This window comes from Paroedura picta, chromosome 14 (genome assembly GCF_049243985.1).
Source record: "Paroedura picta isolate Pp20150507F chromosome 14, Ppicta_v3.0, whole genome shotgun sequence".
In the NCBI taxonomy this organism is placed as follows: domain Eukaryota; kingdom Metazoa; phylum Chordata; class Lepidosauria; order Squamata; family Gekkonidae; genus Paroedura; species Paroedura picta.
In genome coordinates, this window is record NC_135382.1 from 35,986,350 (window position 1) to 36,004,415 (window position 18,066).

Here is an 18,066-nt window from a genome sequence, read left to right on the forward strand (position 1 = left end):
TTCCTAAGAACATAAAAAGAGCCCTGTTGGAACAGAGTAATGGTCCATCTAGTCCAGCATCCCATCTCACACAATGGATAACCAGTTCCTCTAAAGGCACAACAAGGCAGAGAGGCAGAGACCTTCCCTTGATGTTGCCTCCTGGGTCTGAGAGGTAGGCAATGGCAAACTCGGTGAAGGAAGGCCATGGCAAACTACCTCTGCATATCTATCCCCTTGAAAATCCTCGGGGGTCTTCATAACTCAGTGGTGGCTTAGTGCCATTGAATGTGGAGATTCCCTTCAGTCACCATGATAGATTTATCCTCCATGAAACTATCTGATCTCATTTTAAAGCTGTTATTTCAGTGGCCATCACTACATCGTCTGGCAGCGAATTCCACATTTTAATCCCTCAGGCATATGCTCCCCTCATTATTCCCCCACCCCTCATCACTTCTATCTTAAAATGTGAAGTGTGAGTTCATCAGGATAGACAACCTGGCACGCTGTTTGGTGAAGGTGGGGCTGTCCAAACAAACCGAAAGGAAGGACCGGATCCAATATGGCCAAATCACACTCCAGGGAAGTCGTGCCAGATGGCAAAAACCGTTCTGAAAAGTGGAGCGCCAACTTCCTGAATGCAATGCTCGTTTGCGCTATCAAAAAGCCCGTGCATGCATTTTGCTGCTACCCGTGTGAGTGCGCACCCTCTTCAAAATGCCTGTTGTTGCTCACCTGGGAGAAAGGTGCTCGGAGAGCACCTGACTGTGCCCAGGCAAAGAGGGAAATGGTGACATTTCAAAGCACAAAATCTCTGCTGCTTCTCCTCCTGAGAGGCCCACTCTGACCTCACAGCCTGATTTTTGGCTCCGCCCTGCTTGGTCATCAACGCTGCCATTTTGGTGTTGGGAAATGGCTGGAAATTTGGATTGAAACCTGGGGAGGGCAGGGCTTGGGGCATGGAGTGACTCCAGCAGGGGCAGCCAGCATAGTATAGTGGTTGGTGTAGTGGTTGAGAGCAGCAGCTTCTAATCTGGAGAGCCAGGCTTGATTCCAAGCAGTCCTGTCAGGAGCTCTCTCAGCCTCCCCTCCCTCACAGGGTGTCTGTTGTGGGGAGAGGAAAGGCGACTGTAAGCCGCTTTGAGCCTCCTCCGGGTAGAGAAAAGCAGCATATAAGAACCAACTCTTCTTCTTCAGAAATATCAGGGCTCCCTCAGCCTCACCTCCCCCACAGGGTGTTTGTTGTGGGGAGAGTAAAGAGAGGCAATTGGAAGCTGCTTTGAGATGCATTTGGGTAGTAAAAAGTGGGGTATAAGAACCAACTTCTTCTTCTGGAATGCCATAAGAGTCCATCTTCCAGAGAAGCAAAACTGGCTTTCCGTAGTCTGGAAATCAGGAGTAATTCCGGGAGATCTCCAGGCCACCACCTGGAGGTTGGTAAGCCTACTGTGAAGGCCACTCCGCTGAGATGACCTGTGTGGGTAGGCCAGATCGCAATGCACAACAAAGGTCACCCAAGAGTTAACACTGTACAGAAGCAACAACTGTTGCTCCCCCTTTCAAACAATAGTGGAAATGCACCAGCAGGAAAAGCAGGAGAAATGAAACATCTCTTCCTGATTCAAGCAGACTTGGGGGGAAAGCGGCACAGCGGCCGGCGGAACAAGATAACCCAGCTTCCCACTGAAAGTGGTCCGTTCCAACCCATTGGCCATCTGCACCTTCTTTTATCTCCCCCACCTATTTACTCAACTGGAGTGTTCGGGATCCCGCAGCTGCGTTCGTCTTGGGAAACACCATCTCGGTTCCCTTTCCCCTTCTCTGAAACGGATCTGTTTCTGGAAGCACCATGCTCCGGCATGTAATCATTCCCCTCGTAATGCCACATGCACACAACACCGAGAGAGCCTTTTCCCCGTATCGGTCCAATCCATCGCAGCAACAAAGATGTGCCGTGTGCCAAAGAGGACGGCAACATGGCCCGCGATACCATGACTCAGCAGAGCATGGATGTCTGCCCTGTGCATAACCATCCCTCCCTCCTCCAACTGAACACCTGACCACACAGATGACCAGTGGGGGGCGGAGAGGAGAACAGGCCCTGGGGGTGGGGGGCAAGTCAACCTCTCCCTCCCCACAGTCCTCTGCTTGGCAGCGCATGAATCGACAGAGACCTGTGCAAGAGAGCTCCCACTTGGATGCTGGACGGCGCATAGTTGTGTTGTGTTTTTTGTCTTACGGGATTCTCATTCAGAAAAGGAAGAAGTGAACATTCTGGAACTGCTAGTTTGGGGCACAACAAAATTTATTTGCGGTCATTGAGAGCAATATACTTTGGGACACATGTATCTCCTTGGACTGAACCTGGTTTCCATGCTAGTCTGATTGACCTGTGAACTCCTCGAGGCGATCCCAAAGGCTGCGGCCAGTTTGGCGTCCTCAAGGAACACCACATTTGCAAGTTACAGCCACCGAACTGTACAATGCTCACGTCACAAATGCTCACCCCATCGCTTAAGGTGTTCGGACGCTCGACGGCTGATTCTGTCTTCTCAGCTCACAGGCTCTCAAGACATCCCGTTCATTCCAAGGTAGCCCTAGACGGTTTTGAGAATACCCTCAAGGCCTAAAACACAGGGATGGTATATTTGGAGAGAACCTCCTGATCCGGCCTCATGCAGAAACGGATTTCCTCTACAAGGACACCAGCTTGCAAGTCATCGGCCTATACTGTGCACACCACGTTTTCATCGGAAACCATGATCCAACCCCAACTATGCAAGATTGTGCTTAACAACGCTATGGCGACCGATAGACAATCTGGTGCTTGGGACCACCGGCATCTTACAACTTACTTGATCACCCTGCAATCAGCACAGGACAGCAAGATCACAGCTACAACCTCCAGAGCCTTAAAACTCATTTTCTAGCGTATCTTCCTCTTGTCATCAATTCTCGTTTCCAGCCGTGCTTTGGGTCGAAACTCAAGGCACCTGATTCCTGCCGCAGGTCCAAAATGGCACTCGAACTCAAGAAAAGCATTGCGCGCTGGCAGATCAACTCTTGGTTTTCTTCCTCGCCACCACAAAGATGAAGGTGGAATGCATCCAGAACATCCTACACTCTACCTGTGCAAACCTGGACCCACTGGCGTTCCACAGCAAAGCAAAGGGAGCCTTCCAGTCCAGCGCTCTTAAGCGCCCACACCAAAAGGCATGTGGCACATACTGCACAACATCAGAGTTTTCTATATGAAGGCAAACTGCAGTGGGCTCACTCTTAAAACGACAGCAACCTTTTTTTTCACATTGGGTTCCACCGCCGGAGGAACATGCCAAGTTAGCAAAAGTTTGCAGAACTTTTTAAAAGGCTCCCATCTCAAGGGCGATTCTCCAGGCCCTAAATTTGTCTCACTCCTTCTGCTTCCCCCCCCCCAAAAAAACACTATCAACACAGCAGCATGCTCATCCCAAGGCTGCATTTCCCAAGAGCGTGCACAAGCAGATGTAGGGTATCTCCAGGTCCGGTTTAGTGTCACCCGTCGAAAAGAGACCTGTCCGTTCTGGCTGGCCAGAAGAAGACAAACATCCAAGCAGTTTTCAGCCACGCCAGGTACGCCCCGGGACCATCCGAAACCTCAGCCATCTTCGAACCGTGTTCGTCTCCAGAACATCTTTTGTGTACAGCCATTTCCCCCCACAACAAACTTCTGGCATCGTGCTCCGATGGCTGTTTTGGAAATGGGCCGCTCCACCCCCTGGCATACCCACAGACTCCTTCTTGAGAAGAAGGTTCCAAGCTCTCTAACTTGTATCGAGAGACCGGCATTTGCGAAAACAAATGTATGGCTCCCCCACCCCCAATAGCGAACAGTTTGCATAGCATCTTTTCTTTCTCAGAATCTCAGGCAGTATCTTTCCAGAGGCCCCAGAGGTGGGCAAACACAGTATGAGCTTGGGAGGGGGGGACTTAGGGGGGGGGACTGGCTGTGAAAGGGATCTTTATACGCAGAGATGAAGACTCTTTGCTATTAACTTCGCCTGCTATTGACACAGCACAGTGCAAACAGTGAAGTCCCATTCTGAATAGCATGACTCATGGTGTCACTGTGCTGGTTTTTTTGTGTGTGTTTTTTCCCCTCTCTTTTTTTTTTTTTTTTTTTGCATTTCCCTGTTCTCCGCTGGCTGCTGGCGAAAACAAGCCTCGCTCTGGCAGAAAGGGAAACATATTTTTCACAAATGCACCTAGCCACACGGAATGCCCTCTTCCTTCTGGCCATTGCCTCGGCTCTGTCGTCTCGAATGCATTCCGCACAAAAAAGATGTAAGTCAGGCACAGAGCATAGCAGCCCGCAAACTTCTACCCACAGGCAGGCGAGGCCGACCAAATTGGTTTGCTACTTTGAGGATGGTCAGAGTCATGCGTTTACACACACGCCCATGCACACACACACACACACACTCTCTTAAGCCATGCCAGTTCAGAGCTGCCTGCAGAGCTACCCTCCTTAGCACACAGCAGGAGATGTAAATACCATGCGCATGGCCATAAAACTTCCATGTAAGCCAGCTCAGTTGCAACCCAGGGCATTCACTAGTTAGGTGGAAAGTGAAAAAGAGCAGAGAGGGGAAAGGGGGTCAGCAAAGACTCTCTGGCAAGCATTCATTTCAACAGCATCTTAACACCAAAGAGCCAGTTTTGAGCCTGACTCAACCAAACAAAAAGCCAAAGGGAGGGAGGGAGGGAAGGAGGGAGGGAGAGAGAAAGAGACCAGCAGCTGCTGCCAGCCAGCTACAATCCCAATTTGCTTCTCCCGGGCTCAGCAAAACTGTCCATTGTTCCAAGCTTCCAAGAAAGAAAGAAAGCTGCATTTTTACAAAAAAAGGGGGGGTGGGGGGGGGGGAGAACTTGCACAAACCCATTTTGCCCAGAAACAAAACAGACTTTCCCTTTTCTCAGTTCATTTGCCCCGGACCAATGAAACACTATCTTCAGCAAGTAAATATTTCATGCACAAACATCTTTTCTCCCCCTTTTCTCATAAGCTCTGTGTGCGAATCATGCTCTTGTTTCAAAACCACCCTGAGCACAGAATTAAAAGGTGATTCTCTCCCGCCCACTCCCCCCACCTCCGAAGGGGGGCAAGGGATCAGAGAGGGCTTTGTGCCTGCCGGGGAGAAAGAGATCGGAGGGGGCTCAAAAGGAAAAGGGAGAGGAGGTTGGTGAAAGTGAACACAAAAAACACAAACAAACACGCAGACCCGCCGAACAACAAAGTTTGGAGCTGCTGCCGGGCCCGAGCCCCCCGCCCCCTTTTGCAGCACATCCCCCCAAAACCTGGACCTAATCCCCCCCCCCAGTCCCACCCCCACCCCCAAACCCAACCCTGGGCAGGAGCGATCAAGTCACCTTATTGTAGCCGTAGTACCCCAAACACTGGGCAAAATCCAGGCTGGACGGCTCGCCGGGCAAAGCGCTTCCAGACGCCGCGGGATAAAACCGTACATCCATGGCGAAAGCGGGGCGCCTCGTCGGGGAAGGGGCGCCGGGGGTGCCTGCGGAGGGCCGGGGGAGAGGGGGGGTCCCCAAGAGGGAGGGGGGAAGGGAAGGAGGGGGGAGGGAGGGGGGTCCGCTCCAAGCCCGGAGAGGGGCGCGCTCTTCTCGCCCACCCACCCGCCACCCCCAGTAGATCCACCTTTCCCCAAGTTGCTCCGGAGAGGGCGCCGCGTCGAGCCAAGTTCTTGCGCTGCGCAAAGTGGAGCGCGACGGAGCAGCCGGCCTTCCTGGACGGGGGGAGGGAGGGAGGGAGGGGATGAGAGAGCCGGGCGGTGGGGGGGGGAGCGACAGGTGAGCAGCAGGCAGGGAGGGAGGGAGGGAGGGCGGGAGGCAGGTGGAGGGGGTGGGGGCGGAGAGGGAGGAGGAGGAGGAGGAGGGTCCTGCGCGGGCGCGGAGAGGGGGAGAGGGCGAGTGGGGGGCGTGGGGGGCGCCTCCTCCTTGCCCGGCGTCCTGCTCCTGCTCCTGCCTGCCTGCCTGCCAGCCCCAGCCGCGCCACACAAAGAAGCCACGCGCAGGCGGCTCTCCCCCCGCCCCGGGGAAAGAGGGGGGGCGTCGGGCGCGCGCTCGGCGGCAGGCGCGGGGGACTCTCTCCCTCCCTCCCTCCTCCGCCCGCCCCGTCCGCGCCTCCCGCTCCCGCAGGCGCCCGCGAGGGTCGGCAAGCCGCGCCCCCCCCCCTCGGCTCCCCTCGCAGGAGCCCGGACGGAGGAGGAGCGCCTCAGCCGTCCCCTCCCCTCCCCTCCCCTCCTGCGCGCGCGCAAGGCGATCCTATGGCGGCGGGACGGCTGGCTGGGATGCGGAGGATTGCACCCTCCAGGATGGCGTTGGGGGAGGGGGGGAGAGGGTTCTGGGGGTCGGGTCGTTTCCCCACCTGCTTGCGTTCTCTCGACCCGTGCCCCCCTCGGGGATGCCCCCTGCAATCCGGGCATGTCGGGGGGGGGGGGGTTACAGGCGTGTTCAGACGCTCGAAGGGCGCGCGTGGACAGAGAGGCAGGTGAAAAAACCCCGGGGTGCTTATGTGGTTATCCTTGATTTATTTGCCCCGAGGAGGACCCAGAGAGCATCTCCCCCCTGGTCCCGCTTTGGCAGCACCACCCTGGGAGGGAGCTTGTGCTGCCCAGAGTGGCGCAGCGGGGATTCGAACCCGCGTCTTCCAGAGCCCAGCCCAACGATCTAACTGTTGGGCGACACTGTCGGCAATAGACGCTAAAGTTTTCATTAGGGACCAGAAGGGAATTCGGCTCTCCATACTGCCCCCTGGAGGATTTGGCCAGAGTTGCTTCCTTGTTGCTAATCTATGAGGTGGTTGTGGAGAAAAAATAGAGACGGGAAGACTCCGCTGCCCCCCATCCCGCATCCTCCGGAAAGTTGGGTTGCCAACTTCGGGTTGGGAAATGCCTGGAGACTCTTTTGGTGGAAGTCACCCTCATATGGAAGTCACCCTCCATGGTAGCCATTTTCCCCCCAGGGGGACTGAGCTCTTCTCCTGGAGATGAGTTCTCATTCCAGGGGATCCCACCGGGAGACTGGCATCCCTACAAAGGAAGGTGAATGGGATGGAGGAAAAATTGGGACCGGCAAGTCCCAGCTCGTGCTACCAATTTGGGCTGTAGAGGACAGCTTTTGGGGAAGGACCTTGGTGGGATACGAGGCCATAGAGACCCTTCAAAGCAGCCCTATTTATTTTCCAGGGGAACGGATCTCTATCGTCGGAAGAGGAGCTGTATTTGCTGGAGGTCTCCAGGCCTTGCCTGTTGACTGGTGACTCTTGGGTCCTCAGAATAGTAATAATAGTCTTTTTATAATAATCTAGTACCCCACCTGGAGTCCTGTGTGCAGTTCGGGAGGCCTCATTTCAAAAAGGATGGGGACAAAATGGAGAGGGTTCAGAGGAGAGCGCCGGGGATCCGGGGCCAGGAGACCAAGCCCTAGGAGGAAAGACTGAGGGACTTGGGGATGTTCAGGCTGAAGAAGAGGAGGTTGAGAGGGGACAGGAGGGCTCAGGGATTGGGGACCACTGATGTAGAATATCAGTGGATCCAGAGGAGCTCCTCTGGTTCCAGAGGAGACCTTAGGAAGGCCCACAGTCTTTCCCATCGCGGTCGAGCAGACGACAAATAGACGTGTCCAACGGCCAACTTGGGGTTTTTTTTCTTCTTCTTCTCTCAAACCCGTACTGAACAGGAGTGGTGAACTGATTGTGGGAATGAGCGCTAAAAGTTGGGGGAAGTGTTCTTATTAAAAGGGGATTAGATAGATACATGAAGGGTAATTCCAGCCGTGGTGACTGAGGAGAACTGCCAGACACTAAACCTCTGAATCCCAGAGCCGGGAGGCAACATCAGGGGAAGGCCTTGGCCTCCGTGGCCTGTTGTTGGCTGCCCAGAGGAACTGGTTGGCCACTGCATCCTGAAAAGGACCTCTGGTCTGATCCAGCTGGGCTCCTCTTATGTCCTTAAGTATCCAGTGCTGCTGAGCCAAAACAGGTTCAGTACTCAGCAAGCCATGGGTTTGTTGTCCTCTAGATCCAATAAAGGGGATGGGTATGATCCACATATCTATAATCATACCATGCCGACGCAGAAGGCTGCATTTGCTGGGGCTGGAAGGAGAGGGCTGTTTTTAGTGATGGCTTTCATCGAATGCAAAAAGTGCCTACCGCTTTAGCAATTCTCCCCCCACACACACACTTGAGAGCTACAAAGAAGCCCAGAGGTGTTTGCTCTTGGAAACTTTTCTTTTAATAGTAATAAGAACATCAGGAGAGCCCTGCGAGATCAGACCATTAATCCAACTAGTCCAGCATCCTGTCTCCTTCAGTGGCCAACCAGATCCTCTGGACCAGCCGTAGTCAAACTGCGGCCCTCCAGATGTCCATGGACTACAATTCCCAGGAGCCCCCTGCCAGCATTCGCTGGCAGGGGGCTCCTGGGAATTGTAGTCCATGGACATCTGGAGGGCCGCAGTTTGACTACCCCTGCTCTGGACAGTCAACAACAGGGCAGAGAGGCCAAGGCCTTCCCCCCGATATTGCCTCCTGGCTCTGAGAATCAGAGGATTGGTGCCTCTGAAGGTGGAGGTTCCCCTCAGTCACCATGGCTAGTAGACGCTCCTCCATGAATCTCCATCATTGGCCATTTGGGGAAGGGGGGGGGGAGGTTGACATGACTGCATATTGTCATATCATCTGATAAATGTTTAACACATGTTAAAAATATGCACCTAGTCCCAGCCTAGGAACTCCAATCCAATCGCATTATTTTCCCGCAACACAATCCTGGAGGCATTCAGCAATGAAAAATTCGCACCTTTTCTTTTTCTTCTCTATGTGCAAGAATCCATCGATGGCTCAGGAAAGGCACTCCCCTTCCTGGCAGGTGTATACCCCCCTGCTTTCCAGCAAAAAAAAAAATTAAACTCACGTTGCCGCTTTATTAGAATGGGACCTTCCAGCTCTTCTGGAATGGTTTCAACTCCCCCCTCCTTTTCCCCCTTTTCAACATTTCAGCCACCTGTTTAGTGAGTTCATACTCCAAAGGAGATGCATGCAATTAGAAACAAGGAAATGAAAATAAATGGCCTTGTTTGTTATTTATAACAAAGGGGCTCTGCAAAATTAATCCACCCAGGCTTGACCTTGTGACCTGAAAGAAAGCAACAACAACAACAACAAAAAAAGCTTGTTCTTTTGTAGGAGACGCACAATACGCCAGCCACAAACCTTTGTGGAGCAACTCTGCCTCTTTATGACGGATGCTGACGGAGGGTATGCAAAATATTAAATACTTTACGAGTCAGAGGAGAGGATTTGCATGAGAAAAGCCTGCCCAGGCAAAGTCAAGCGAACTGCAATGGAGACGATTTGGAGGCCTCAAAAGGAAGGGGCCGAATTACTCATTCTGGCGTTCAGTTCTGTTTGTTCATTTTATTACAACTGACACACTAAGAGGGACTGCAGTCGGGCCAAAAAGAAACTCCTAAAGGAAAAACTGCCCTAGTGCACATTACGGCGCACTGATGGCAGAATTGCTCGTGGAGAAGCGATTAAAGTGGCCATATCAACAGGGGCATCACATCAAAATCACAAGATGTCATAGTCCCATTGTATACGGCACTGTTCAGACCACACCTGGAGTACTGGGTGCAGTTCTGGAGGCCTCACTTCAAGAAGGACGTAGATAAAATTGAAAGGGTACAGAGGAGAGCGATGAGGATGATCTGGGGCCAAGGGACCAAGCCCTATGAAGATAGGTTGAGGGACTTGGGAATGTTCAGCCTGGAGAAAAGGAGGTTGAGAGGGGACATGATAGCTCTCTTTAAGTATTTGAAAGGTTGTCACTTGGAGGAGGGCAGGATGCTGTTTCCGTTGGCTGCAGAGGAGAGGACACGCAGTAATGGGTTTAAACTACAAGTACAACGATATAGGCCAGATATCAGGAAAAAAATTTTCACGGTCAGAGTAGTTCAGCAGTGGAATAAGCTGCCTAAGGAGGTGGTGAGCTCCCCCTCACTGGCAGTCTTCAAGCAAAGGTAGGATACACACTTTTCTTGGATGCTTTAGGATGCTTTGGGCTGATCCTGCGTTGAGCAGGTGGTTGGACTAGATGGCCTGAATGGCCCCTTCCAACTCTATGATTCTATGATTCTATATAGACTGTTTGCAGACAGGCAGCCTTGTTTGGTTATTTTCTTCGGAATAATAAGGCAGTCTGATGGCTGGATGGATGAGGGGGTGGGAAGTGGTGGGGAGGCTGTGAACACTAACGCAGGAAATGCAGAAGGGAAGGTAGTAGGTCTAAAAACCATGTTTGATAAAATCAACTGCAGGATGACAGGTCAAGATGTATAGTTGTGTTGGTCAGTCCAGAGCGGCAGAAGAGAGCAAGAGTCCAGGAGCAACTCCAAGCCTAACCAGCTTGGTGGCAGAGGAGGAGTTTTCCTGGTTCACTTCTTCAGATGCAGCTAGAATGCAAGTTTATCTCATGGGGTGTAGAAAAGACCAAGAGTAGAAGAAATGAGGAGCAACTGAAAGACTAACTAAATGTATGGCATGGCATGATGGACTCACATTCAAGAAGAAGAAGAAGAAGAAGAAGAAGAAGAAGAAGAAGAAGAAGAAGAAGAATTGTTTTTTATACCCTGCTTTTTTCTACCAGGAGTCTCAAAGCAGCTTAACATCACCTTAGAATCATAGAATCATAGAGTTGGAAGGGGCCATAGAGGCCATCTAGTCCAACCCCCTGCTCAACGCAGGATCAGCCCAAAGCATCCTAAAGCATCCAAGAAAAGTGTGTATCCAACCTTTGCTTGAAGACTGCCTCCCCATCGTTTCATTCTCATACCAAAGTTGCACTCACCTAATCATTAATATGTTCAGAAGTTCCGTTTCCTACATCCCATTCAATTTGATCCCCTGCTGTTTACTAGCTACCGCTCTGACTGCTTTCCTGGACTTGTTCTGTATATATTTCTTTTCTTCCTTATATCTTCCAGGTCCCCTTGGGTCATGACCCGTTGTGCTTTCTTACAGAGGAACTTCAACCAGCCTTCGAGCATTTATCTTCCCAATTCCCTGTGGCGTTCTCTGTAACCCCAAGATTCACCCTCCTAATTTCCTCTCTTCAGAACAGCACAGATTCTATTTCTATAACCTTTTATAAATAGGCGACATCTTCCTGCCTCAACCATCTCTTGGAGCATGCATGCTCACACCCCCTGCTGCACCTTTTCCGTTTCCACTCCACAATTGGGTAAGAACCCCTTCACAATGCCCTGGTGTGCACTGACAAAATAATATTGTCTTGTGCTGAAATGTTGCCATTCTGTGCCCAGAACAGTTTGGTGTTATGGCATTCAAAGCATTGCTAATCATTTATTATGTGGATTGATCCCTTCTTCCCCAATCTCACCTATTCCTTTTTGGAGCCCCCTTGGTTGTCTACCTCTGAAGGACCTATTTGATTTTATCCAGGGTTGCTGGGGAGGGCTTGTTTTTGGTTTTTGGTCCCGCTCAGCAAGACATTCCTGCCGGTTGCACAATTTTCTCCCTGATTAATGTTTACAGCCGCTGTTCCAGTGGCGCAGTCAAGATTACAGGTCTACAGTGCTTCAAATATGCCTCCTGTCTGTTCTTAAATAGAGGTTATTGTCAGCCTGTCTTTGCTGTTGCACTGTACTGGAGCGCACACAGAAGGCGAAAAAGTTATTGAAGTAAGAGGTTTGTACCGAGCTAACTCAGGAGTCCACCAGAAAACACCCTGCCTGGTTTGTGCAGCTGACATTCATCAGCTGAGTGAGAAAAATGCACCTATGACTCTAGGGAGCAAAGTTTGAAGCCGTTCTCCAGCCAAAGGCTTCGGCCACCTTAAGTGGCCAGGACATTGCCCGGACGCCACCGGTTTAATGATGTCACTTCCTGTGCGACACCCGCGTTCAGGCCTAGATCTTTCTCTTTCTCCCCGAAAGTGTCTTCCATTTTCCCTCTAGCCCTGGTTTCCTGGAGAGACTTAGTAACCCCAATGGTGATGGGAACACCGCCATGAACAACACCACTCATTTTCAGGAGCGCCACCATTGCGCACCCCCGGCACATCTTTCCCTGACAGCATGTGGGGGTGGGGGTGGTGCTGGGCATCAGTGGCCCTGCAAAAAACCCCGGGCCCAGGCAGCTCCCCCACCTCGGGGTACGCAGACACCAGTCCCTCGTAGTGGCTCTTCGTGTTCTTGGGTCCGAGGGGAGGCGTCTTGCGTGCCCCGAAGGATGCAAAGGCCACCAGGCAGGCAGGTTAATGTGACTATTGCAGCGTACAATCAATCTTCATTTTGAGCCCGAGCAAAAACACTTCTCTGGGTAAATGTGAGCAGGTAAATAATGGGATGAGTCAGATGCCTGTGCAAGCGGCGCCACTTGTCCCTTGTCAGAGGACAAACACCGGCTGAACGAACGTTTGCTTAGCTCAGAAGCCGTTCCGTTTTTCGTGGCTTTAACCCTCCTCTCACGGCCTCGGTTTGGAGAGTCGTCCTCAGACATGAATGCAAGGCAAGCCGGATACACAAGGCACTGTCCAGAAGACATGGGCGTTTTTTTTTTTTTTAAAGATGGGTGAAAATCCAGAGAAGGGGTCTTACCTGTGACCAGATCTGTGCAAACCCGAGGGCCAAAAACAGAGGAGAAAGACTATGAGAGTATGAAAGAAATGAGAATATGAAAGGGAGACAGATACCCCTCAGTCTACCAAAAAATGAGTTGAAGCTACAATTCAGCTCTGGGTTACCTGGGGAGCGGAGAAGGTATCGCACCTTTCATACTGAATCTCTCCCTGTCGTGTTTTTAGGATTCAGTAGCATAGAGTCCACACTCCAAGATATCCATTTACTCCAAGGGAGCGGATCTCTCTAATCCGGAACGGGCTGTAATTCTGGGGGATCCTCCGTTCCTACCTGGAAGTTGGCGTCCCTCATCAGTGACCTAAAAAATATCCCTTTGCTAAAAAGGCTTGAAAGACATAAACAAACAGGCCACGCATCAGCAAAAGGAGGCAGGTAGGACTTTGGGCATACCTGCCATCCGTTCCGTTCCTCCGCCAACCCCACCAGGGATTCGTTCACCCGCCAGCTCCACGAACAGCTCCGATTAGGCACACAACATAATTTCCATTATGTTAATGTTGCTTTAAAATATATTGTGCAGAGTGCCGCAACAATCAAATTATCAATTATAATGTCTACTCCGAGTAGAAAAGTGTTGCAAAACACAGGGCTGATTACTGCTTCACGACTTCCAATCTGCATACTCATTGTTTAGTACAGGGAAAACAAATTATCTTGTGTTGGCCCCAGTTCAAATTTAATTAAATGAGTGCAAAGCAATTATAATAAAGTACAATGGTGTAGTAATGAAAGGAAAATAACTCATTAACCTATTAATCTTTATTTATGTTCCTCTCAAATAAGTATGTAATTTCTTTATCACTGCATCCCATAAGAAATGGCGGGGGTGTTCTCCCCCCCCCTTTCTGCAGCTCATGGGGGTCTTACTGTGCTAAAGATCATTGTTTAACTTCCAGCATTGCTATATTTGATTTGATGCCGGGTGTGTTTTTGGGGGTGGTTTTTTTCCCCCCCTAACCTTCTCCCCTTAGCAGAGTCCATTTTCAACTCATTTCCAGAATGGCTTTCTCTGACGCTTGTCTGTCCTCAAAGGTAAATCGCCGGGAGAGCATTGGTATGCCTTCCCCGTTGCGTGAGGGGGAAAGCACTCCCCAAACATCTGCTATGTAAGATAGTGTTACATTAAGACACAGGATGAAAGCATATTATTTTTAAGAGGACTTGACACGGCTATCACTTTCTAATCTTTCTAAACTGAAAGAGGTCTGACAACAAAACAGCATCTTTCTCCAGTAGCCTGTTTAAGATTCACGGAGCAAAGTTTCCCTAGAATGGCTTGATTTCATCGTGCCGGGGGGGGGGGGGGACGATCTTAATATATGAAGGGCAGTGTAGGAAACATTTTTGAAATATATTTGTCAGTGGGTTTTTGTTGTTGTTGTTTTTTTTGGAAGCATAGATTTTTATTAGTAGCGACTGATTCTGTGTCACCCGAACGTTAAGCTTGGGATCTGAAAGGCACCCTTCCAACAAGATTCCTAGAACAAAGCACATATGGCGGAATCAGGAACAGGTAAACCCAGGAATCTCGGAACTGGATAGCCCTTGTTAGCCTCCTCAGATCCCCGAAGCTGAACAGGGTCAAGCCTGGTTAGTATTCAGACGGGAGGTCAGCTTTCAATGCCTCTTGGCCTGAAAAACCTACGGAATAGCGTTGCGAGCTCTCCCTTGGCCACCATCGAGGGTAGGGGTCTGAAGGTTGCCATCTCTAGGTTGGAGATTTGGGAGTGCCACCTGGACCATTTATGCACTGGAGGTTTCATGCCGGGCTGCAGGCTGGAGTTTTACTCATGGCTGGTTGCCCCACCTCTTCCTGCACCCACACGGGGGAGCCTTTGGCCTGGTGCACCTCATCCGCTCCCAGTTTGTGCTCCTGCACAGGAGCTGGGGCAGTGAAGTTCTCCGTGCGTAAACGGTCCTGGGGAGAACAGGAACCTCAGCAGGGTACAAGAGAACCAGTGTGGCACAATAGTTAAGAGCAGCAGACTCTAATTGGGTTTATAGGACTGCCCCTCTCAGACCAGACGTCTCAGAGCAAATAAATCAACGTCGTTAAAAACAACTCTGTAGAATCTCTAAAAATCAGTGTCCCAGACTTCCTATCTAACCCAAATTTCTTCCCTCCATTAGTTGCCAGAACTAGATGGTACAGAAGAGAGGGTTTGAGGGGGGTGCTTGGGTGTTCCTGGAGGCCCGGCCTCAACCAAATGCCTGGTGGAAGAGTTCTGTTTGACAGGCCTTGTGGAACTGAGTAAGATCCGGCAGGACCTGTGTCTCCTCCGGGAGCTCATCCCACTAGGTAGGGGCCAGGACCGAAAAGGCCCTGGCCCTGGTTGAGGCCAGGTGCACATGCCTTGGGTAGCACTGTCTAAAGTCTAAAGTCCAGGGAGAAATACAGATGCAATTGAATTTCAGAAACATCACTTTGTAATATAGTAAAAACCCATCTTCTGTTTAGAAAACTAAAGTAATAAGCTTGGGGGATTGGATAGCTATAAAACAAATGTCAACACCCCCTCACATTCACTGAAGACAAAAAGGAAATATCAGCTCCGTTGATATGACACCTTTGTTCGTTTTATCTTGTAAAACAGAATGGATGGACACGGGTTTGTACATGCATAAAAAATCTTGTTTAGGCTCCGCTTAGATATTAAAGATGACGTTGTAGATTAGGGGGGAAATGTTATTTGAAAAGAACAGAATGCAACTTGGTTACTAAAGGAATTCTATACCCATTTAAAGGGTTATTAATCGATTTCCTGACAGACTTCCCCCAAATACTTTCCTTGGAAGTGCAATTCAGCTATTCATGTGGTCTGACACGGCATTCTCCTTTCACATAGGACCATAAATGTCTCTTCCCCAAGTAAGTTCATTTCTGATTTCTGTTTTTGGGAACAGCATTGGCAGGAAATCTTATTCCGAGCCTTCCATACAGGCAGTCTCCACTTTGGACGTCTTCTGAGTTCCCTCTCCTTCTTCACCACTGCTGCTCACTTACTGCTGTTATAATAACCGGCTATTTCTGCAGGGGTAACGCGCCATCGTTCCGACAAAAGCCCATCCATCGATGAGATCATACCATAGAAACGAGAAGGGGGCGTTGACCTGTGTCAGTCTGCCAATCAGAAAACACGACAAGTGCCCGGCCATCAAGCAGCGGATTACAATAATTTCAAAAATATTCAGTCTTGGTTATACAAGGCTGCCTTCTGCTAGATCTTAAGTCCATTTTAAAAGGTCTCGTTGGGCTGTAAGAAATCTGAGTTTGTTCTGTTCCCAGGGCATTTTAGCTACTTGGGGTATAAAAATTACAGCGGTTGTCCAGTGCTTAAAATAATAGCAACCCCCCCCCAAAAAAAAACAGTTTAAGATATTGTCAGAGACTTTGCTGAGCAGAGCAGATGTTTGATGGACTTCCTTGAGTATCTCCTTCCACAGGGTAGGAGCCATTATGGAAAGGTACCTAGCTCTCTTTGAGGCTTGCTGAAGCACTTCAGAGGCTGGAAATTCGGAACAATAATTGTGGTGCTAAGTCACCACCTCGATTCACACTCGGGTTCCGGACTCTCTTGTGAGTTATCAAATGTGTATTTTTTCAGTCCTCGCAGCATTATTGCCTGTGGGGCTCAAGAGTGCCCATCTAATATATTTTGCCTTGCTTTAAATGTTTGCAATCCCAGTCCTACTGTGGAGAGAAGGTGGCCTCATATAGACCTGTCTCATGGGAATCTTGAAAACTAAGCGAGGCCAATACTTGGATGGGATGGATGGATGGATGGATGGATGGATGGATGGATGGATGGATGGATGGATGGATGGATGGATGGATGGATGGATGGGTGGGTGGGTGGACGGACGGACGGACGGACAGACGGATGGGAGGATGGATGAACAGTTCCCAGGATTACTGTCACAGGATGGGTGGGTGGATGGGCGGACAGACAGACAGACAGACAGACAGATGGACACGTGGATTGATGGACGGATGGACAGACGGATGGGTGGGTGGATGGACGGATGGACAGATGAATGGACAGACGGACAGATGGGTGGTTGGGTGGGTGCATGGATGGATGGAAGGATGGATGAAAAGTTCCCAGGATTACTGTCACAGGACATATGTCCTTCCATCTTTCCATAAATGGCCAATACACCTGAGACCCGGCAGCTTTTCAGGGGTGTGTGGCATCTCTCTAGCAGCTACCCAGACATCCCTATGGCTATCTACCGCAAAGTGCCACCACCAGTCGTAGACATCGTCACCTGACCTTGCTATAGCTCATCGAGGGATAATTGCCCTAAGTGACAAGTTGATTGCCGGTGACACTTGGCATTCCCAGATGCTCCTGCTTTTGTCCCCGTTGCCCATTCATTCACTTCCCTTTATGTCTTTCAGAGCAGCAACAACACAAATGGGAAGGGACAAGGTCAGCTGAATTGCGCGGTAATGTATGCAATGCCTCCATTGCACACGAACTTCAACGCTGCAGACCGAGGGCTGCCTCATGTAAGCAATAGAAAGGGAAGATATACTTTGGAGGCTCTGCGGCTGACGGGAAAGAGCCAGAGGGCGAGGCAGCTCCCTCCAGATCCACTATGGCCACTACAGTGGCCTGAGTAAGGAATTCGATTCAGGACTGGGCTATGGGTGGGCCACCACATGTGTATGGTATGAGGCTGGATGAAGATATATGTGGCTTGAAATCAGGTGACCTTTAGGACCGCTGGCTTTGATTGGTAGGGTTGCCAAACTCCAGGTGGGGCAGGGAAACTGTCTTAACTGGTCAACCTTGAGTCTGCAAGAACTGATCCTTCCAGGGAGCGATAGGTATTTCCATGGCTTGGAGTGGCCCATAAATAAAGCATCCTGGACATGATGCATCGTCGATTTTAAAGGTGAAGCAAGCGGAAAATCATCTCTAATCTTGGAAGGTCCACAGAAATGAGACGGCTTTGTGTCAACCATTCCCAATCAACAACCATTCTTATGCGCTCTATATGCTACTGGTCATATCCTTCCTTTTTAGAGTTTCAAGGCAGCAAGGTCAGATAAATGAACTAGAGCTATACTAGTCTTTAGCTTTGAGCATTAATGATTAATGCTCAGAATCAGTCTTCCCTGGGACCTGGGAGGTTACATTATTGGACTGAGAAGAACAGAAAGGGATGACTTTTGCACGGCTTGGAACTTTTTAAGTCAGCCAAATTCAAAGAAAATCGCCGTGCTGATAACAGCTGAACGAAGCCAACACAATAACTCGACAAGAGCCAGGGCTCAGCATACTAAATTTGTAAATTAGTTCATCAGTTGATCTTGAGTCCCAGATGTTTCCCACCCTGGCAGGATTCCTTAAG

General features: G+C 50.3%; 1 protein-coding gene across 2 annotated transcripts in view; it reads right to left on the reverse strand.

The window, feature by feature from the left end:
* TOX3 (TOX high mobility group box family member 3) overlaps positions 1 to 6,093 on the reverse strand; it is a 72,905-nt gene extending 66,812 nt beyond the window's left edge. The window contains exon 1 of one of the 2 annotated variants that reach the window (XM_077310136.1): positions 5,392 to 6,093. In XM_077310136.1, coding sequence (XP_077166251.1) covers positions 5,392 to 5,493 — 102 coding nt within the window. In that variant the 5' untranslated portion in view covers positions 5,494 to 6,093. The remainder of the gene's footprint in view (positions 1 to 5,391) is intronic. The other variant, XM_077310135.1, reaches the window with a different exon arrangement.
* Between the last annotated feature and the right edge of the window lie 11,973 nt (positions 6,094 to 18,066).